Source organism: Triticum dicoccoides, chromosome 4A (assembly GCF_002162155.2).
Source record: "Triticum dicoccoides isolate Atlit2015 ecotype Zavitan chromosome 4A, WEW_v2.0, whole genome shotgun sequence".
In the NCBI taxonomy this organism is placed as follows: Eukaryota; Viridiplantae; Streptophyta; class Magnoliopsida; order Poales; family Poaceae; genus Triticum; species Triticum dicoccoides.
In genome coordinates this window covers 41,313,647-41,332,026 of record NC_041386.1, presented here as the reverse complement: position 1 = coordinate 41,332,026, position 18,380 = coordinate 41,313,647, and the positions used below count along the sequence as shown (strand labels likewise).

Sequence of the window (18,380 nt, the reverse complement as noted above, 5' to 3'; positions counted from 1 at the left end):
AAAGCATATGCTGGTCACTGCACTCAAAAACTACAAAAACAAAAGCATGTGACAAGCACTCACACGGGCGCGATCGCGCTTTCATGTGCTAGTACTCATTTATTAAGTTCGCTATAAATATGGCACCCACAACGCTTCGTCGAGAAATGCTTATTACAACTGGCCCTGCTCGAGGTCCCCTGCCACTTTGTTTACTCTGTTCGCATGTGCTTGTCGCCTTCGCAGCGCCGCTCGGGAGAGGAAAAGGGTTACCATGAACGGCGAGACACACTTTTCTTCTGTCATGGGTAAGCCGGGAGGCTTCCTCTTCGACGCAAGGGCTTCGCCGGCCGCTTCGTCCCATAAGAGGGCTTCGCCGGCCGCTTCGTCCTGTAAGAGGGCTTCGTCGGCCGCTTCCGTTAAGGGGTTTGTTTTCACGCCGCTCCGCCTTCGCCGGCCGATTTGTCCGGGAGGGCTTGATGTGTTTTTTCACTCATGTTTTCTCTTCTATCGTGAATCTTTAATTTGCAACACACTCCATGAAAACTAAAAATAAACGGCCGGCCGGAGAGATGCCGTCGGGCAAGGCGCTCCCAGGCTTTCCACTTAGATCTGGACCAAAACCCTATAGTCCAGATCCTTTTTTTTCGGCCCGCCTTGCCCTTCCGGCCATCCCCGTCTTCTCCCGCCGCCCGCCGCCGCCGCCGCACCCCTTTCCTTGCCCTCCTGGCCGCGCCCTTCCTCCCCTCTCGCGTGGCGGCGCCCCTGTTCCCGTCGCACCGCCCCCTCCCCTCGACATTCCACGCCCGGCCTCGCCCCTGCTTTGCCGGAGCCGCCGTTGCCTTCGCCGCGGTGCAGCGCGCCGCCGGATGTGGGCAGCATTGATTAGGACTGTGGTAGGAGGGTGTTAACATCAGGTTGCCTGGAAATTTATCGACTCGAACCCTAACGCGCGGCGGCGGGTCGAGGCCCTGCTCGTCCCCCGGCCCACTCCTGGGCGGATTCCCACCTCGTGAAATTCTTTTATCCCCCGGCGCCCCTCACCCTCACCCTCCATCCCCATAGTTTTCTAGGGCTTTAGGTCCTTCCTCCCCGCCTCGAGGGCTCGCCTCGGGGTTCCTTCGTTCGATCTCTGCTCTGCGGGTTCCTCGGCTTTCGCCCCGTGCGGATAGTGTCGCATCGAGGACGAGCGGCGGCGCGATGAATGTGCCCATAGTCGGTGAGTTTTCATCGCCCTGATTCCATCGAATTGGGTGAAATTCGTTGGTATCTTGCAGATTAGGGCTATTCTCGGGCTGATTTGAGGTGGTTTCGTTTATTTTTCGTAGGGTGGGGTTGGGCGAATTAGGGCTGCTCTGTTTTGCCTAGTTTCCCCACTGTTTTAGGCGATTTCAGATGTAATTTCGGTGTTTGGGTGTCCATGTACAAATAACCTATTTCTTTTGCCCTAGAATGTAGCAGGCTGGATAGATACTGTAGTGATTATTCATCTGGTCTGGCGAGTGATTTTGGATTCAGTCTTTCAGACTTTCGGTGTTACCGCGGCATCCAGCTGAAGTTGAATTTTTGGTCTATTGCTTTGCTAAGAGTTGCAAATGTAAATTTGTGCATATGGCAATTTGGAAAAACTCTACAAGTGTTTGGCTTACAGTTTTGGAACGGCCAGTTTAGCAACCTACCTTATTGCTACGGTTCTGTTCATTTACTGTTTTTATTGATCGTTTTTAACATAGTTAAAAAAGGCACACCCAGGCAGGCGCTTAAGCGCGCCTAGGCTCTAGGTGAAAGCAAAATGCCTAGCACTTAATTGCGCTTAAGCGTGCACTTTGCTCAGAAAAGCGCAAGGCGGTGACAAATGCACAATTATGGGCTAGGGCGTTTTTTAACTTTGGTTTTTAGCACTTCATTTTGTTTGAGAATGGAAAACTTTAGGATGTTGGAAGTAAATATCTATTATCTGTTCTGTGTATGTGTAGATCCGTTGCAAGGGGATTTTCCTGAGACTATTGAGGAATTCTTGCAGCATGGGAATATGAAATGCATTGCGTTTAACCGCAGGGGAACTCTCCTTGCAGGTAAATATCTATGCCAATTCCTGTAGAAGCATGTTTAGTTCTCTATTTTGTGCAAATATCATCTTAGTTAATATAAAATGCACTGCTTATTCTACGTAGTGCATGTTTAATGCTTATTAATCTTGTGAAAATTTCTTTAGTGGTAATGAAAGATCAAACTACTGATAAAGCAATTTCTGTTCCTCTTGTTTCTTGTGATCACCTCCTTTTTATTAGGCTATCTTGCCATGCCTGGTGAACAATGTGGTGTTACCATTCTTATATAATTTTCTTGTCCACTGGGAATGTGCTTACAAAGAAGTAATCTGTCTCTGTCTTTAGTGTTCTGCGTAGTCCACATCTGCTTATAAATGAGGATGAGTAGAGATCTGACAATAGGAGATTGATCATACTTGGTTCCTTTCTGCAAGATTCAATATTTAACTTGCCATTACCATGGTACAACACGATGATACGAATAATAGAATACTGTGTGGATTGGCTTACTTACTCGGTTACTCCCTGTCAACTTCATATTCCATCCATCTGCTTATTTAGGGCCAGTTTCCAAAATTGTAGGGCCGATTCCCTTCGATTTCGCATGCATCGTCTCCGTTTCCTAAAAAGCGCTGCATTTATTGATTGCGTGGGGGCATTACAAATCTGAAGAGGAGAGATTGATATCGTTTCTCTGCATGCCCGATATGAGCCATGATAATTGGGCAACAGTATTAACATGTACCCCCCCCCCCTCGAATTTCTCTCTGGGGCCTGTGATATACAATCGAATGGCCCCACGTCATTCCTGTAAGCTAATTCTGTAGGTGTTGCAAAGCTCCACAATTTAGCAGGGAGCTGAGCGGTGAAACACAATTAATGGACACAACTAATTAGAGGAAAATTATGTGCACTTGTTGGCCGAAACTGAATTCCAAATATTATTTCAACTTTCCGCTACAGCCTTGATATGAGAGATTTGAAAGTTGGCCCTAAAAATCTGGATGGAGGGAGTATGAAGTTGGCACATTCTTTTGTCTTTTCATAGAAAAGGATGCCTGAAAATTTGTGAATCGTTCAGGTGAGAAATATTATATCTGCAATAGAATTTTTTTAATTGTTGCAGATGTTTTTTTACCTGTGAAATTGCATTTGGTGCATTCCTATTTCTGTATGTACCCTGAATCTTACCATTAAATTGTTTCCAATGCTCAAGACTTCTGTTGAAACTTTGCAGCTGGATGTGCAAATGGTAGCTGTGTTATCTGGGACTTTGAAACAAGGGGACTTGCAAGAGAATTTCGTGATAAAGATTGTACTGCACCTATAACCAGTGTCAGCTGGTCTAAGTATGGTCACCGTTTGCTTGCCTCTGCTACTGATAAGTCGCTGACACTTTGGAATGTGGTAACTGGGGAAAAGATTGCCCGCATAACTCTTCAGCAGACTCCATTGCATGCCCGTCTTCATCCTGGTTCATCCATCCCATCTGTATGCTTAGCATGTCCTCTCTCTTCTGCACCTATTCTTGTTGATTTGAATACTGGAAGTACCATAGTCCTTCCAGTTTCTGCATCTGACAGTGGTAATGTCCCTTTACCTAATTCACGTAAATTTTCGGATGGTTCTCCTCCTTTTACACCAACTGCTGCAACGTTTGATAAGAATGGAGAGCTGATATATGTGGGCAATTCCAAGGGAGAGATATTAATTGTAGATTCAAAAGGCATCCAAGTACTTGGGTTAATTCCCATCCCAGGTGGAACAGTTGTTAAGGACATTGTTTTCAGCAGAGATGGCCAATATCTGCTAACGAACTCTAATGATCGTGTCATTAGAGTCTATGAGAATATTCTGCCCATTAATGGTTCTGGGAAGGAGATTGAAAAAATAATCACCAACAACAATAATGACTATGAAAGCAAGTATGAGAAGCTAAAAGCAAATGGTGCACGCTGCTTAGTTCTTTCTTGCGAAGTCTCAGATGCCATTGCAAAGGTACAGTGGAAGGCACCATGCTTCAGTGGTGATGCTGAGTGGATTGTTGGTGCTTCTGCAAGCAAAGGAGAGCACAGATTGCACATATGGGACCGAGCAGGGCGTCTTATAAAGATCCTTGAAGGTCCAAAGGAAGCTCTCATTGATCTCGCTTGGCATCCATTTGATCCTACAATTGCTTCAGTGTCTGTGGCAGGCTTAACATACATTTGGGCAAAGGAACATGTAGAGAATTGGAGTGCATTTGCTCCTGATTTTATAGAACTAGAAGAAAACGAGGAATATGTTGAACGAGAGGATGAGTTCGACATAAATGCATATGCAGAAAGGGTGAGTGACGATTCATTTCTTGTTTTTCTCAGTTGTTTGTAAAATGAAAGCATACACACATCTGGATTAATCCAAATCTTCTATGCTGCAGGTTGAAGAACTGATGATAGATCAAGATGCAGAGATTGATGTTGAAACATGTGAGAAGAACTCACCATTCAGTGATTTTGAGGACTCAGCAGACGAGATCATCTACTTGCCTGCTATTCCTTCCCCAGATGCTCCTGATGAGCAGCCAGACAAGTGCCTAGTAAGCTCATCAAAATTGGAGGACAGCAATCATTCTGGTTCCCCCCCATCCTCAATGGATGCTGTACAGAATGGTCTAGCCATTCCTCCCGCATCTAGTCCATTGGAAGGTAAAGCTGTAGACTATTGTAATTTCTCACTTCAGCAGTTTCTCATTTTGTGCCAGTTATGATTTGTTTTTCAGTCGAAATCTGCCAGCAGTGTTGGTTTATTTCCCATCGAACACAAAAACCTGCAGAATATCTCAAATAATAGCGCACCCATCTGGATGAGATGTTAACATAAGTTGGTCTTCACATTACTTTAAAACCAAGTTGCAGCAGTGCACTGATTTTGTTGTATAGGTGTGACGTAAACCTGGAGTTATAGGCACACACACAGGGAAATATAAGATTTATATTATCATACATACAGACTATATAATGTTGAACCTGTATTGATGAATGATGATGTAATCGTAGCCAGGAATAGAATCTTGAAAACCTGAACCTTCTGACGTTTGCTTAATGCATTTATGGTTAACTGTTATCATCCTTCCCAAAATGAAGTACATTCTTGGTTTTTTGTTTCCCTGGCAGTTGTTGACAATTCCATGGCCGAAGAGCCATCAGCAGAAGCGGCAAACGCGAAGCGGAAGAGGAGGCTTTCAGCCAAGGGGCTGGAGATGCAGCAGGCTGAGAAGGTGAAGAAACCACCAATAAAGATGTCGTCCAACGGCAAGCCGTCGAAGCCCAAGAGCAAGCCGGTGGTGGAACCCGTCAACGGCAACAGCTCGGCCAAGATCAAGCAGCAGGTGCCGGAACCTGTCAACGGAAACAGCTCGGCTGCCGACATTGACGACGAAGCGACCGAGGACGACGAGATGTAAGCAAGCAGCTCGTATGTTTGACGCTGATGGCCAGTGCTGTTAATTTCATGCTGCCCTGACTGAAAGCAACGGTGAGGGCGTAGAGATAGGGTTATCACCTATGTTAATTAGTGTTCCCGTAGAAAGAAAGTCTGTTGTGGTTATGCCGAGACATGATAAACATCGTTTGCATATGTGCTGTGTGTAGTCTGAAGTCTGCTGTCGTTGCATTGATCTTGCTGTGTGTAGTCTGAAGTCTGCTGTCGTTGCATTGGTCTTGAGGTGAAGAAACCTGATCAGTATGGACCATGGTTATGCTTAATTCCTTTATGCCTGTAGATCATTGTACTCAAGTTTATCGTTAGGTTGCGCCCATGGGTTGTGCTATGAGCCTATGATTGCCGTATCATGTGACTTTACAGGTGTGAGATTGTGTGGGAATACCGTTGCCAATTGCATCCATCATTGTGCCGTCGATTGTACTACTGGATGCTGGAAAACGGTATTAGTAGTACTGATCATGCGGCGGTCCGTATATAGAATCTTTGTCCAGTTGTGGTCATATCATTATTGTAGGCTTTTGTAGCATCAAGTCTTATTATCTTTGTTGCTAAAGATGAAGATCTGCATGCAATGCAAGCCAGGGCACTGGTGGAAAGTGGCAAATGTGCCAGTAGAACTGTACAAAACAAATTAGTAAAGCGTGATGATAAATAAAAGTATATAAGAGAAGGGAGGAGGGTACCAAGCTGATGAATAATTGGCACATCCAAATCTTAGTCTTGCAATATTTGTGTCCCTTAACAACAGTATAAAAAAAGATGCATCTCATAATATATTATGGGACGAAGGGAGTATTATGTGTGTAGTCTCTTTGTCCGAAAAAACTTATCCCAATTTTGTCTTTTAAATGTACTCCCTTCATCCCAAAATTCTTGTCTTAGATTAGTCTACAGATGTATCTAATACTAAACGTGGCTTGATACATCCGTATTTAGACAAATTTAAGCAAGAATTTTGAGACGGAGAGAGTATGTATCTAGTACTAACTTGGTGCTAGATACATCTATTTGAGGGTCCCAATCTTATCTTTCAAATGGATGTATCTAGTATTAACTTGGTGCTAGATACATCCATTCTAGGGACAATTTTTTTCGAGCGGAGTGAGTACATACTAATCAAGGAGTAGTTCTTTTTAGTTTGTTATTTGAACTCTGAATGACTCCCAGGTTGGGGTTGCCCTTTGAGCCCTTCTACAACCGGAAAGCAGGCCGCTAGACAGAATTTGCTCATCATGTGCGCGCCTAAAGCGCACCGGATGCCAGTTTAATAATGCAGGCATGACCACTTTTAGCAAATTATTATTGGTACCATCTGACTATAACATACCCAAAGGGATCACTGTATCTAACCTAACTGGGATACGTGCCAATTGCGTGTACGATCGCTGCATATTCATTTCTTCGGTGGATTGTTTCAGGATCATGCTCGCCACTTGGCTCTCGCTTGCTTGCTAATCATGCATCTGGCGCCGGCTTATGTACTGTACAGTTAGTATATGCTCCCTAGAATCCTAGATGATGACTGATGATTAAGATTATGTGCAAGTAGACCCGGTCCTTCTTTCCCCTCCCGCAAAGCGACTAGGGCAAAGTCTTCCTTCCCTCGGTCTCCGTCGACGAGCCTGTGGATTCGCCTCCCTTTCGTCAGCCAATTCAGCGACAGGTGGCGAGAAGGGGATTCCTGGTGTTCTCGACTCCGGCTAGTACATAGGTTCGGGTTTTTAGTGCAAGCATGGGCGCCGCTCAGACGGATGATGGTGCTTCTTTTTTGAGTCAATCTTCCGGGCTCCAATCCTCCTTAAATTCATCGGGACGGATTAAACGGAGCTCTTGTGTAGATTCCCGCTAGCTCCTCGGGGCGGCGAGTTTAGGTTTGTCTTGTGCATGCGTGATGGCGTGATTTGGTGTTAGGTTCTTCGTGATTCAAAGGTTTAACAACGGCGACTGTGGCTCCAGTGCACTGGTCCTTTAGGCCACGTGCATGAAGACTTTCCGACTATCATCGACAAGGCCAGACTGGTTCTGCTATGGGAGCGACAACAACAGCGCCTCGGCGGTTCATTCCACCGGCGGCATTGGTCGTTAGGTGGTCCAAAGACCTCGATGTAATTTTTATTACATTTGGGATGCTTTGTACTTCTATAAACCTTTCCTCATGTATAACAGATCTAGGTTTTTTTTCGAGAAAATGATGCAAGTATGGACCTTTACAGCACACTTGCTCATGTGCTTAACTAACTAACGACGCGATGCATAATTGCATTGCATGCATGGACAGACCTACCGCATACGACGAGCTAGGGACGAGGATTATTATAGCTTGACTGGGCAAAAGTTATAGTTTCATACCGAACATTTTGCTGTGCACATGCTACCGTTTTCTTTTATTTTCCTTTTCTTTGTGACCAAAGTCTCGTCACGGAAGAGAAACTCCAAATATCGGGTTAACAGTTTTTTGGGTTTATTACAGTTTGTTTGTCCTTCCAAAAGCAGTAGTGCACATAACCTGGCCGTTCTATTCCCAGAAAGGAATAGTCATTTCTTTCAAAATGGTGGCTTCAGACTTATTGATGTATCATCTTGTATGGTCTTTGTGAATAATTAATAAAATGGCTGCGTGCATCGTCCAGATGCAGAGGCCGGGGGTACATCCCCCTTTTCTAAAAAAAAATTCTTTCAAAAGTTGGCAACGTTGGACATTTGAATTATGTCGGAATCCGCGAGTGAAATGTTCTAATTCCAGGTAACTCACCACCAGAATGTATTATTGTGAGTACCAAATCATCGGCCCAAAAAAAGTCTCAAGTCAAGTAGGGCCCATAAAATTTGTGGACAAAAATGTTATTCCAATCAACATTTCATTGGTACAAAAGGTGAGCTGTAAAAATGTTACGGAATTAAAATTGCTCAATTGGAATGAGTGGGTTTTATAAGAGTTTTCAGGGGACTAAATAATTATTCTGGAAAGCTATGGTAAATAGTTTTTCTTTGAAATAGATTACTAGTATTTGAGTTTTGAATACCTCGTATGTGATCAAGATTGAGAGAGCATTTACCGTTATTGTGTCACTGGAGAGCATTTACCGTTATTGAGAGAGCACTGAAATAAATAGTTTTGATTACTAGTAACTGGTAAACAAATTGTGTCACTGGAGAGCATTTACCGTTATTATTACATGTGAATCTCAACCATACGTTTCCTCTAAAAAAACCATACATGGGCCTATGCTAATTCAACAACAAAACATTTCTCCCGCATTGGTATACATATTAAGGTGTAAAAAGATAAAAATTGCATAACTGTTAGTTATGCAAATCATAAATACACATGTTTAGTTTTTTATTACAATGAGGCATTCCTAAGCATGAAATTGCAGTATATCCTTTAAAAGTTAGAAAAAGGTATGTAAATTAACAGCTCAAAGCCCACACACATACACCATTCCGAGGCACTGCCCTAATTGGAGATGCACATGCTTGCACACACTAAGATGACACACAAGCACACACCCAGAAGAACCTCACCTGTCCTCCCATTGTTTCTGAGCTCAAGGCCCCAATTGAAAGAGAATATGGGACATGAATTTCATGGAGTTTCTCCCAACAATAATGTCGAAAATGAGGTGAATATGTAATTAGTTGTTATTTAGAAACAACTTTCAACCACAAGTAGTTCCCATGAAACTGTACCCTCATGCCGCACCGCCTTTTGTTCCTCTCATCCTTCTCTAGTTTGCATTGTAGCACACAATGCATAAATGACATGTTAGATATATTTAGCCATGCTCTATTAGTTACTAGATCAAAACCTTATGTTTGTGTTCTTGTCATATAATTGTTTACTGGACTTTATGTGTCCATGATGTGATCTACCGCTAGAAGACATCAACAATGAAGCAATGCCAACGCCGAAAATCACATGAGAGCGAGTATGATGCAAATAAATACCACTGCCGAGATGAAGGCCCGGTGTATATATATAAATATCATGGATAATCTACTATAGAAATACCTTCTGACACCAAATGGTTGTCAAACTAAAATGAAGATTTCTGATTTTTGGTGATATGAACTCTCATGGCCGATGGCATTATGTTGAACCATCTGTGGCAATAAATAGCAATCTCTTTTTCTTTCTAAAAGAAAATGTAGAGTTGTAAGGCTCGCCACGCGCCCACGCATGCTTAGGATGACAAAGGCTATTTTTGAACGCTGCTACTCCCTCCATTCGGAAATACTTGTCTTAGAAATGGTTGTATCTAGAACTAAAACAAGTCTAGATACAACCATTTCTAGGACAAGTATTTCCGAACGGAGGGAGTATTTGATTGTGCTCAACTTTGTGGAAGTAACCATTGAACATATATTGCCCGTGCGGCCGTGGCAAGCCAATGCGGCAGATCATTCTCTTGCTAAGTCATGTAGAAGTTGATCACGTACATAGAATGCAAAGGCTACAAGTGACTCTTCACATCAAAATATACAGCGAATTCAGCAACCACTCTCGCTCTAGCTAGCCAGCTAATGACCGAAATGAAACTCTAAGTAGCTTAGAATGGATCGACGACCATGAGATAATAAGGCTGTTTACACTTCACATCTTCTTCCTTGGGGCCAATCTGCTGCTCCAAGTCTCTTCTGCCATGATCGGCAAACCGCTACCTGCTTTAGTTGACAAGATTATGATCATTGTGTGTATACCAATCAACCTCGCAAGATTAAAGATAGGTGTTGCACACGTAAAGTAAGTACGTGACACACTAGCTAACCTGATCTACAAAACCTCAGTTCAGTGTCGTAGAATTCCTCCTCGCTTCCATCACGATCACAATCGTCGCCATCGTCATCTTCCTCGTCGTCGCCATCATCGTCGCCGTCGCTGCATCGTGGCATGGGATCATCGCTTCCTACGCGATCATCCCTTCCTACCTTGCCACCACCTGCCGACACGCCGGCGAAGAGCCCCGTCACGCTCATCTGCTTACCGATCATCCTCGCGACGCAGTACGGCAGCTTCTGCTTGTTCGCGCCGCGCGCCGCCGTGGGTTGTCCCCCGTGCTTCCGGTGGTCGATCCACGCGCCGGCGAAGGCCAGGCAGTCCAGGAGGCTCTCCCTGGCCATGCCGCCCTTCATATCATACGCCTGCGCGCGGCGCCACAGGCTCCTGGCGTGCGCGTTTGCCGGCCGCGCCAGCGAGAGCGCGCGCGTCGCGTCGCTCGCCGCCGCGTCGGCCTCCCGCCGCGCTAGCCAGCACTGTGCGCGGTTGCTGTGCAGAACTAGCCGATCCCGCCTCCCGCTCGGCGGGCAGAGCTCCAGCGCCTCCGTGTACAGCTCGATGGCCCTGTCCACCTCGCCGTGCCAGAACATGCCGTTGCCTTGTCTCTTCTTCTCCTTGGCCAGAAGCTTTCTCTCGAGCAGCTCGTCCCGAGACATTGCCTCTTCCCTTTCCTTCCTCTCGATCTTTACCTCGCGCAAGCTAGCAACTGCTTCCTTTGCTTCCGTGCCTAGCGCACGGACACGTAAATGGCCGTCGTCGTCATCGTTAAGAAGCAGCGCGCTTGTTATGGCATCGCCGAGCCGTCGCCTTGGACCAAGGCGCCGGAGCTCGGCCAGGTCCACGAGGCACGGCGCTGTAGCGTCGGCGACGGCGTGCCAAGTTTCGGGGTCGTCGAGGAGGAGGAGCAAGCAGTCGATTGCCATGTACTGCCAGTCATCGGACGACCGCGCGAGGTCGCAGAGGCCGGAGAGCGCGTCTGGGCACGCCGCGATGGCGCCGCGGCCGACGGCACTTCGGCAGAGAAGACGAAGCAGCCCGACGCCGGCGGGCGAGTCGCCGTTGGCCAACCCGCCCCACATCCGGCACAGCTCGCTCAAGAAGCCGGGGTCCTGGCAGATCGTGGCATGAGATGACGGGTCTCTAGAGGCGAGGCAGCTCAGGAAGTAGAGCGACCAGCACTGGAGCTGGCTCGCCCATTCCTCGGCCTTCCGGTCCTCGGCTGCGTCGATGCTGCCACCGGCGAGCCCGCGCGTCAAGAGGTCGCGCTGGTACTTAGGACGCTTGCTCGGCGCCAGCGCGACGTAGTTCGCGTACACGTCGCCGATGCACGTGGACGCGGCGCGCACGGCGAGCGGCACCGCCTCGTCGGCGCACCGGGCAACAGCGGGGAACGTGGCGTCGTAGCTGGCGAGGTGGCCCAGAGCGCGCGCGGCGGCGCGGCGCTCGACCCACGTCATGGCGCCGCCGAGGAGGGCCAGCAAGGGGCGCACGGCGCCGGCGGCCACGGCCAGCTCGGCGTGCGCGGAGGAGCGGATGGTGTAGGAGCCGAGGACGTGGGCGGCGTAGTAGGGCACGCACGCGTTCTGGCCGCGGCAGCACCACGCCGCGTCAGCGAGCGCGCGTGCGAGGAGGAGGGACATGCACCGGATGGCGCCGAGCGACGGGAGCTCCGGGTCGTCTGGCGCGTCCATGGCCGCGCGCCACACGGCGGCGACCGCCCCGCCATCGTCGTGCTCGCTGTAAGGCAGCTCCCGGAAGAAGGCGGCGACGCTGGCGCGGCGGAGCCGCGCGTCCGGCTGCTTCATGGCGCAGAAGAAGCAGCCACAGCTTAGGCCGGGGTCTTCGGCCTCGTCGTCCTCCTCCTCCTGCTCCTCCTCCTCCTCCACGATCTTGGCCATGGCTTTGGACTTGCTCTTGCTAGTGCTAGATTGCACGTTTCTGGTGGTTACCTCCATTTGGATGTGGTGATCTTGCCTTGGTAGTTTGGTTTGTTTCTTGCGCTTGTGCAAGGGTAGAAGGAAGAGAAGCAGTGAGAGAGTAGGGTTTTGTAGAAGTGGGGGACATGATGCAGATGCACAATCAGTCAGTCAATTAGCACTGGATTTTTAATGCTCTTGTTAACTTCTTTTCAGGGAGATGGAACTGTTCTCTATGTTCAGCAGCCGGACGGGATGAACTTTTCAGATCATGTTGTTACTGATGTTCAGGGTTAATATATTGCAGACTGCGAACCTGAATTAGTACTCTTGAGTTCATTGTTCGACACCTGCATACACACTTCAGTAGTACGAGGTAGCTAATCTTTTTTCGAATGTTGAGCAGGTAAAGGTTAGTGCCAGATGTTAACAGCAGCAAGGCTTGAGTAACACAAGGTAAGTTGTTGGACAAGAGTCCCTAAAAAAAGCGGTTGGCCAAGGGTTTACTTGTTGGACCGTAGCAGTACAGTAACAACAATGGAGTCAACAAATCTGAAGAGATAAACCTATCCTGAAATTCGGACATGATTGTAAACCATAGACAGTGGCACTCAGGTGGGTCATTTACCAATGTTGTAAGTTTAAAACAAGTTTAGTTTGGTTTCAGTTTCTGCAACAACTGCAGGTTTTTTCCCGGTCAGCTCTGAAGATCCATGACTCCTTTCTCTGTCACCGTTGGATAAAGAGAGAAGTGTATATTTCAACCTCAAACTCTTGCCCTAGTCTAATACTAGTCAAAGTGTACGTGCAATGCATGTTAATTTGGAAGTATATTAAGTGCATATGGATATTAAGTAGGATATTATTTACGTGTTATTATGTGATTAACACTATATTTGGCATGAAATTAACTGCACGTTAAATGTGTTGAGCGCTCGACATTGAAGCAGTCTAGTTCGTTGGATTGACATGATATGATGGCCGAGATTAATTGGATCTGCCCATTTGAATCTTTTTATATTGTTATAGATTATAGATATAGTTACAACCCTGAACTGTGAAACCAGATTTTTCTTTTTTTGAGATTAAACTATGAAACCAGCTAAGAAGCAATCCTAAACTCTTAAAACCGGCCAACATTCAACCCTCCCATCCACACACCCTAGTTTTGACCCTGCCAACAAGCCACATTAGACAAACTTTCAAAAAAAAAAATCAAATTTTCTGAAAAATGGAAAAAAATATGTAAAATCCAGAAAACGATTTTAATCATTCTGGGAAAGTTTCAGATTTTTTTCTTAAAATAAAAAGTACCATCAAATTTCTTTTTGCCGCTCATTTTTTTTTTGCCAAATTTTGTCAAAAATTCAAAGTTTCCAGAAAAAATTCTGTAAAATCAAGAAAACAATACTGAAAATTCTAGGAAAGTTTCTTTTTTTCTTCAAATAATGAAAATTACCATAAAATAAAATATATTTTTTTAATTTTTTTAAATTTGGAAAATTTCATTTAAAATCATAAAAAGTACTAAGCATTATATGGAATTTTAATATTTTTTTACAGACTTTTTTGAAATTTTCTAGAAATTCAGAAAGTTTGACAAAATTTGGACAAAAAAAATGAAATTCAGCGTTAATTTTCTTTATTTAAATCAAAAAAACATAAAATGTCCCAGAATACTTAGTATTTGTTTTCTTGGTTTTAAAAAAAAGTTTTTGAATTTTTCTGGAAAGTTTAATTTTTGACAAAAATTGATGAAAAATTGGCAGAAAGAAAATTTGATGGTAATTTTCCTTATTTTAGAAAAAATCTGAAACTTCCCTAGAAAAGGAGTACCTAGAACTCATCTAGATGAGATGTAATTTGATCTCATTCACCTGGAAAACAAGAACGGATACAACCCACGTCAGCACACACGCATCTTATAGCACCACATCCAATGGCTATAAAGGTGAATGAGACCAAATTAAATCTCATCTAGATGAGTTCTAGCAAAACTGTTCTAAAAAGGGATACAATTCTATTGCTAGATCGTCATCCATATCAAGTACACGTATCCCTCACTTTCTCTTAGCACATGAAAGATGCACATCTTTCGTGCATGTCAATGCAGGCCTACTACACAGGGGTAATTTCGTGGAGGCACGAGACCATATATGCTCTGTGATTCCCTGAGACATTAGTTTACCTAAAGGTGGATTAGGGCCGGCCGGCGAGCAAGCGGGGCATCTAGGGCTACGTGGTGCCCGCGCTTGCTTCCCTTTTACCGTCTAATCATCGACCGGTCGACAGAAAATTGGCATCAGTTGCTTTCGCAGCTTAAGATTACGCCCATGCGTGAGGGCATGCATGTCATTTCAGCAGGCACGTACTCCATAATTTACGATGTGGTTAAGGTCTAAAGTTGCGGCGGTTAAACCCCAACACCAGCAGGCCGGCCGGCAGCCTAACTTAATCTAACCGCACCTTTTCAACCGGTTAATTAGCAGCCCAAGTAGCTTAAACAAGCAACTACACTAGCTTCAGTTTTGTCTGTAGCGTTTCGAAGCCTGCCCTTGAAGTTTATTTGTTTACACAATGACATCAATTCTGCACAGTTGGTTAAACTTGATGATACCTCGACACGTCATTGCGGAAATGTTTTATTTGTAATACATTTCAATGAGATTGGGTAGTATGAAACATGAATATCTGGAGTAACAATATGGTAACTAAAACTGAAAATACACACGTATAATTCATTGTGTTTGATTACTTTATAATTATAAAATATTTATTTAATATAAATACCATAACAGAATGAAAATTCGCATGCATGTTTGCATGTTTAGGTGTGCTTATCCGCATGCATGTGGCATGATGAGGTAACATACTTGTCTGGTGAGAGTAATCAGTCAGTGAGTGCTACTACCTCTGTCGTGGTTTATGATCCCTTTAGTATTTTGTATCAAACTTGGACAATAGATTTAATTAAGAAAATAATAATGCATGTCATGAAAAATTATATTGTTGGATTCGTATTTGAACATATTTTTCGATGATATTATTTTTTGTTACATGCATTAATATTTTGTTAGCTAAATCTACGGTCAAAACTTAGCATAAAATACGAAGGGGACCAATAAACCAGGACGAAGGTAGTAGCTATTTAGATATAGAAGATCACAAATTTAACTACTCGTCATCTCTCGTTTACTTTTTTCTTGGTGAACTGTTAAAATATGGTTCCCATGCGTACTTTATTTTCATTTTCCTTTCCTTTTTTAAAGTGGCATTCCCACTCACAAAGGTATTGTGGTCCTTCAAGTTTTTTTCTTGAATATCTGTGGTCCTTCAAGTGAGGACTATGCTTCGTTGCTTTGCATCCATGCTGCTTGTTGCCGTACGAAGGAAAACCCAATAAGAAAACAGCTTTAGGCGGTCCAAAGCTAATATGTACAGGTAGGAACTCGGTTAAACTATGCAGTGGGCACCTGTTACTCGAGCAGAACAAACTGCTCAGGAGGCCAATGACAAGTCGAGCGAGTCCCCGTGGATGCGGTTTGGTGAGTTCCTATGAGGCCTCGAATGGCTTCACAAATCGATCGCACATGCATGCAGAGTGGGGATAAGCTAGGCTCGGCATTCAGCAAGCACAAGATGATTACACGGTACTGTTCTGATTACATTATACTAATACCTTTGTGTACTCTGTAGCAGCCGCATCAGAAACAAGAAAGCACAGTCCTAATCTGAGCTCGAGATCAAATGCTCTTCATATGAACAAAAAACTAGTTTCTTTTGTGGCAAACATTAAGAAATGTTTTGAATGCTTGCAAAGTTTCATCATCATCTCCCGTTCGTGGAAGTCGTAGCAAAAAACAAAAACCTCGGCTATGCAAGCACTCAAAACATTTCTTAATGTTTGCCACACAAAAATTCAGATTTTTTGTATTTTTTTATTTCACTATTTATCCGGGCTCATTTGAGCCCGAGCTAAGAAACTCCATGTCCAAATTTAAAGCCTTAGTAGCATACTTCCTCCTTCCCACTTTATAAGGCCTGCCTGAGTTTTAGGTCGTCAATTTAGTCAACGAAATACAAGTTATATGTAGGAAAATAAATATATCAATAGAAACTTTTTTTAAATATAAATTCAATGGTATGTTTTCTTGGCATACAACTCATATTTCATTGGCCAAGTTACAACGATCTAAAATTACGTGCAGACCGAATAGACCAGAAGAGAGGGGATAGTTTTTATCATTTTCATCTGCTTTGTTTCCTCAAGAAGCATCTTTGGTTTTCTAGCTTCTCTTTCCCGGCCCTATTTACATTTGGGCTAGACATGAACAACCAAATGCATCAATTTACTAATATAAATATATATACACACACAACACGATCCCCCCAAACTGAGGTAGTTTCATCCTAGAAGTAAGCAGTGAAATAATAAATAAATATGAAAACCACACGATCAAATTCCCACCCTAGCTCCATTATTAGCTCCGGCAAAAATATGCTACTAGCATATTGGTGCAGTCTTATCTAAAGCCCTCTAAAGGATAACAACAACAACAACAACAACAACACCCTTAAAATAACAACGACAACAACGACAACGGCCACAAGAAATGATTGGTGCAGATATGATCGTTGCTGGTTTGTTGACCATTGTTTTGAGCGCTTCGGTTTTTTCCCTTCTACTCCATCTAGGCATGACTTCAGTCTTGTATAGCTTTGTCATATGCCATTGTGATTCTTTGTGTATGTATGTGCGCGTGCGTTGATGCTGTTTGTGCGCATCCTAATTATGTAGAGACGGGGTGTATGCTCCTTGTGTTTGTATACCCTTGATACTTCATTTTGAGTTAATTAAAAAACAAGGAACAAACTCATCAAGTTTGAAATCAATCCAGACGCATTTGAGCCTCCAATGAACAAGTTTCGTGAATATAAACATAGGAGCTACTAACATGGACATAAGTTATCTTTCTATTTTCTTACTTCTCATTCAAGTTTGTGAGGCTGTCTCTGCTCTCTCAAAACAACCACTAAATCTCCTGGATTGAGAACAAGATAGGCTTTTTCTTCCACCCTCTCCTCTCTCATTATTTTAGTGAGACATCTCAGTAATTAATTTAGCAGAGATCAACAATCTACAAGTGTTCCATCTCAAAGAAAAAAAAACAATCTACAAGTGTTCAATATACATGCTTCAGTTTGGGCTCTTAACACATTTGGCCCATGCAAATGGGAAAACAATTGGATGGCCCTGAACCGCACTGGCTCTCATAGACATACCCTGTTTGGCGCAGTTCAATCTGCAAACCAGCGCACACTATGCCTCAGTTCTAAGCCGTCCCATTTTTATGTTTTTTTTTCTGTTTTGAAGCTCAAAAATGGTTCGGAATGAGAGTGACAAAGTTCGAACCCGCAATCTCCTCATTCCGAGTCAACTGCCCTAACTACTACACCCGCTTATGTATATATGCTTCTTTTTTTTCAAAATACAGGAAATGCCCCCCTATGTTTTCCTCTTTTTTTCTTTTTTTGTTTCCTGTTTCTTTTTTATTTTATTAAATTTTTGATTTTTTTAAATCAATGTTTTTTAAATTTATGATTTTTTTTCATTTTTGATGAACTTTTTTCAGATATGACGAACTTTTTTCTAAATTTGATGAACTATTTTTCAAATTCTTTGTTTTTTTGAATGTGAACTTTTCAAAAAATCGATGATTTTTTTCAAATTTGATAAAATCTTTTCAAACTCGAATTTTGATTTATTTTACGAATTTTGGTGAGCTTTTAGGTAAAAGTCAACAGACAACAACTTGGTCAGTGGTGCATGGTCATGGTCGAAGGTCAGCCAACCACATTTTTTTCATCCAGCGATCTGACAAAAAAATCCAGCGACCGAGCGAAGCCCTTGTGTATAATGGGCCGGCCCAAATTTCCATCGGCATGGGCGCCAGCACCCTGTTCGGAGCTCCCCTCTCACATGCACACTCAAATGGGTCGCTCGCTATCGCTCACTCGCATGACTATGTTCGGTCAGCTTGTGTTGGAACGAAAAACTCCACGAGCAGAGAAAAAATTGATTCATTTTTTATATATTTAAAAAGGTGTATGAATCTTTATTTTGTGAATTTGAAAGTTGTTTGTGAATTTTCTAAAAATATTCATGGATTA

General features: G+C 43.8%; 1 protein-coding gene across 1 annotated transcript; it reads left to right on the top strand.

The window, feature by feature from the left end:
- The first annotated feature begins 585 nt into the window (after positions 1-585).
- On the top strand, positions 586-5,810 carry LOC119284860 (protein RBL-like). The gene is made up of 5 exons (XM_037564027.1): positions 586-1,198; positions 1,956-2,054; positions 3,268-4,358; positions 4,450-4,717; positions 5,186-5,810. Exons 1-5 carry the CDS (start codon positions 1,180-1,182, stop codon positions 5,473-5,475), a joined length of 1,767 nt encoding a protein of 588 aa, XP_037419924.1. The 5' UTR covers positions 586-1,179; the 3' UTR covers positions 5,476-5,810.
- The last annotated feature ends 12,570 nt before the right edge of the window (positions 5,811-18,380 follow it).

Excerpts from the sequence above, each read along its gene's own strand:
- LOC119284860 (XM_037564027.1), top strand. Across the intron at positions 2,055-3,267 it reads CAGGGGAACTCTCCTTGCAG|CTGGATGTGCAAATGGTAGC; the intron begins GTAAATATCTAT and ends GAAACTTTGCAG. Across the intron at positions 4,718-5,185 it reads CGCATCTAGTCCATTGGAAG|TTGTTGACAATTCCATGGCC; the intron begins GTAAAGCTGTAG and ends TTTCCCTGGCAG.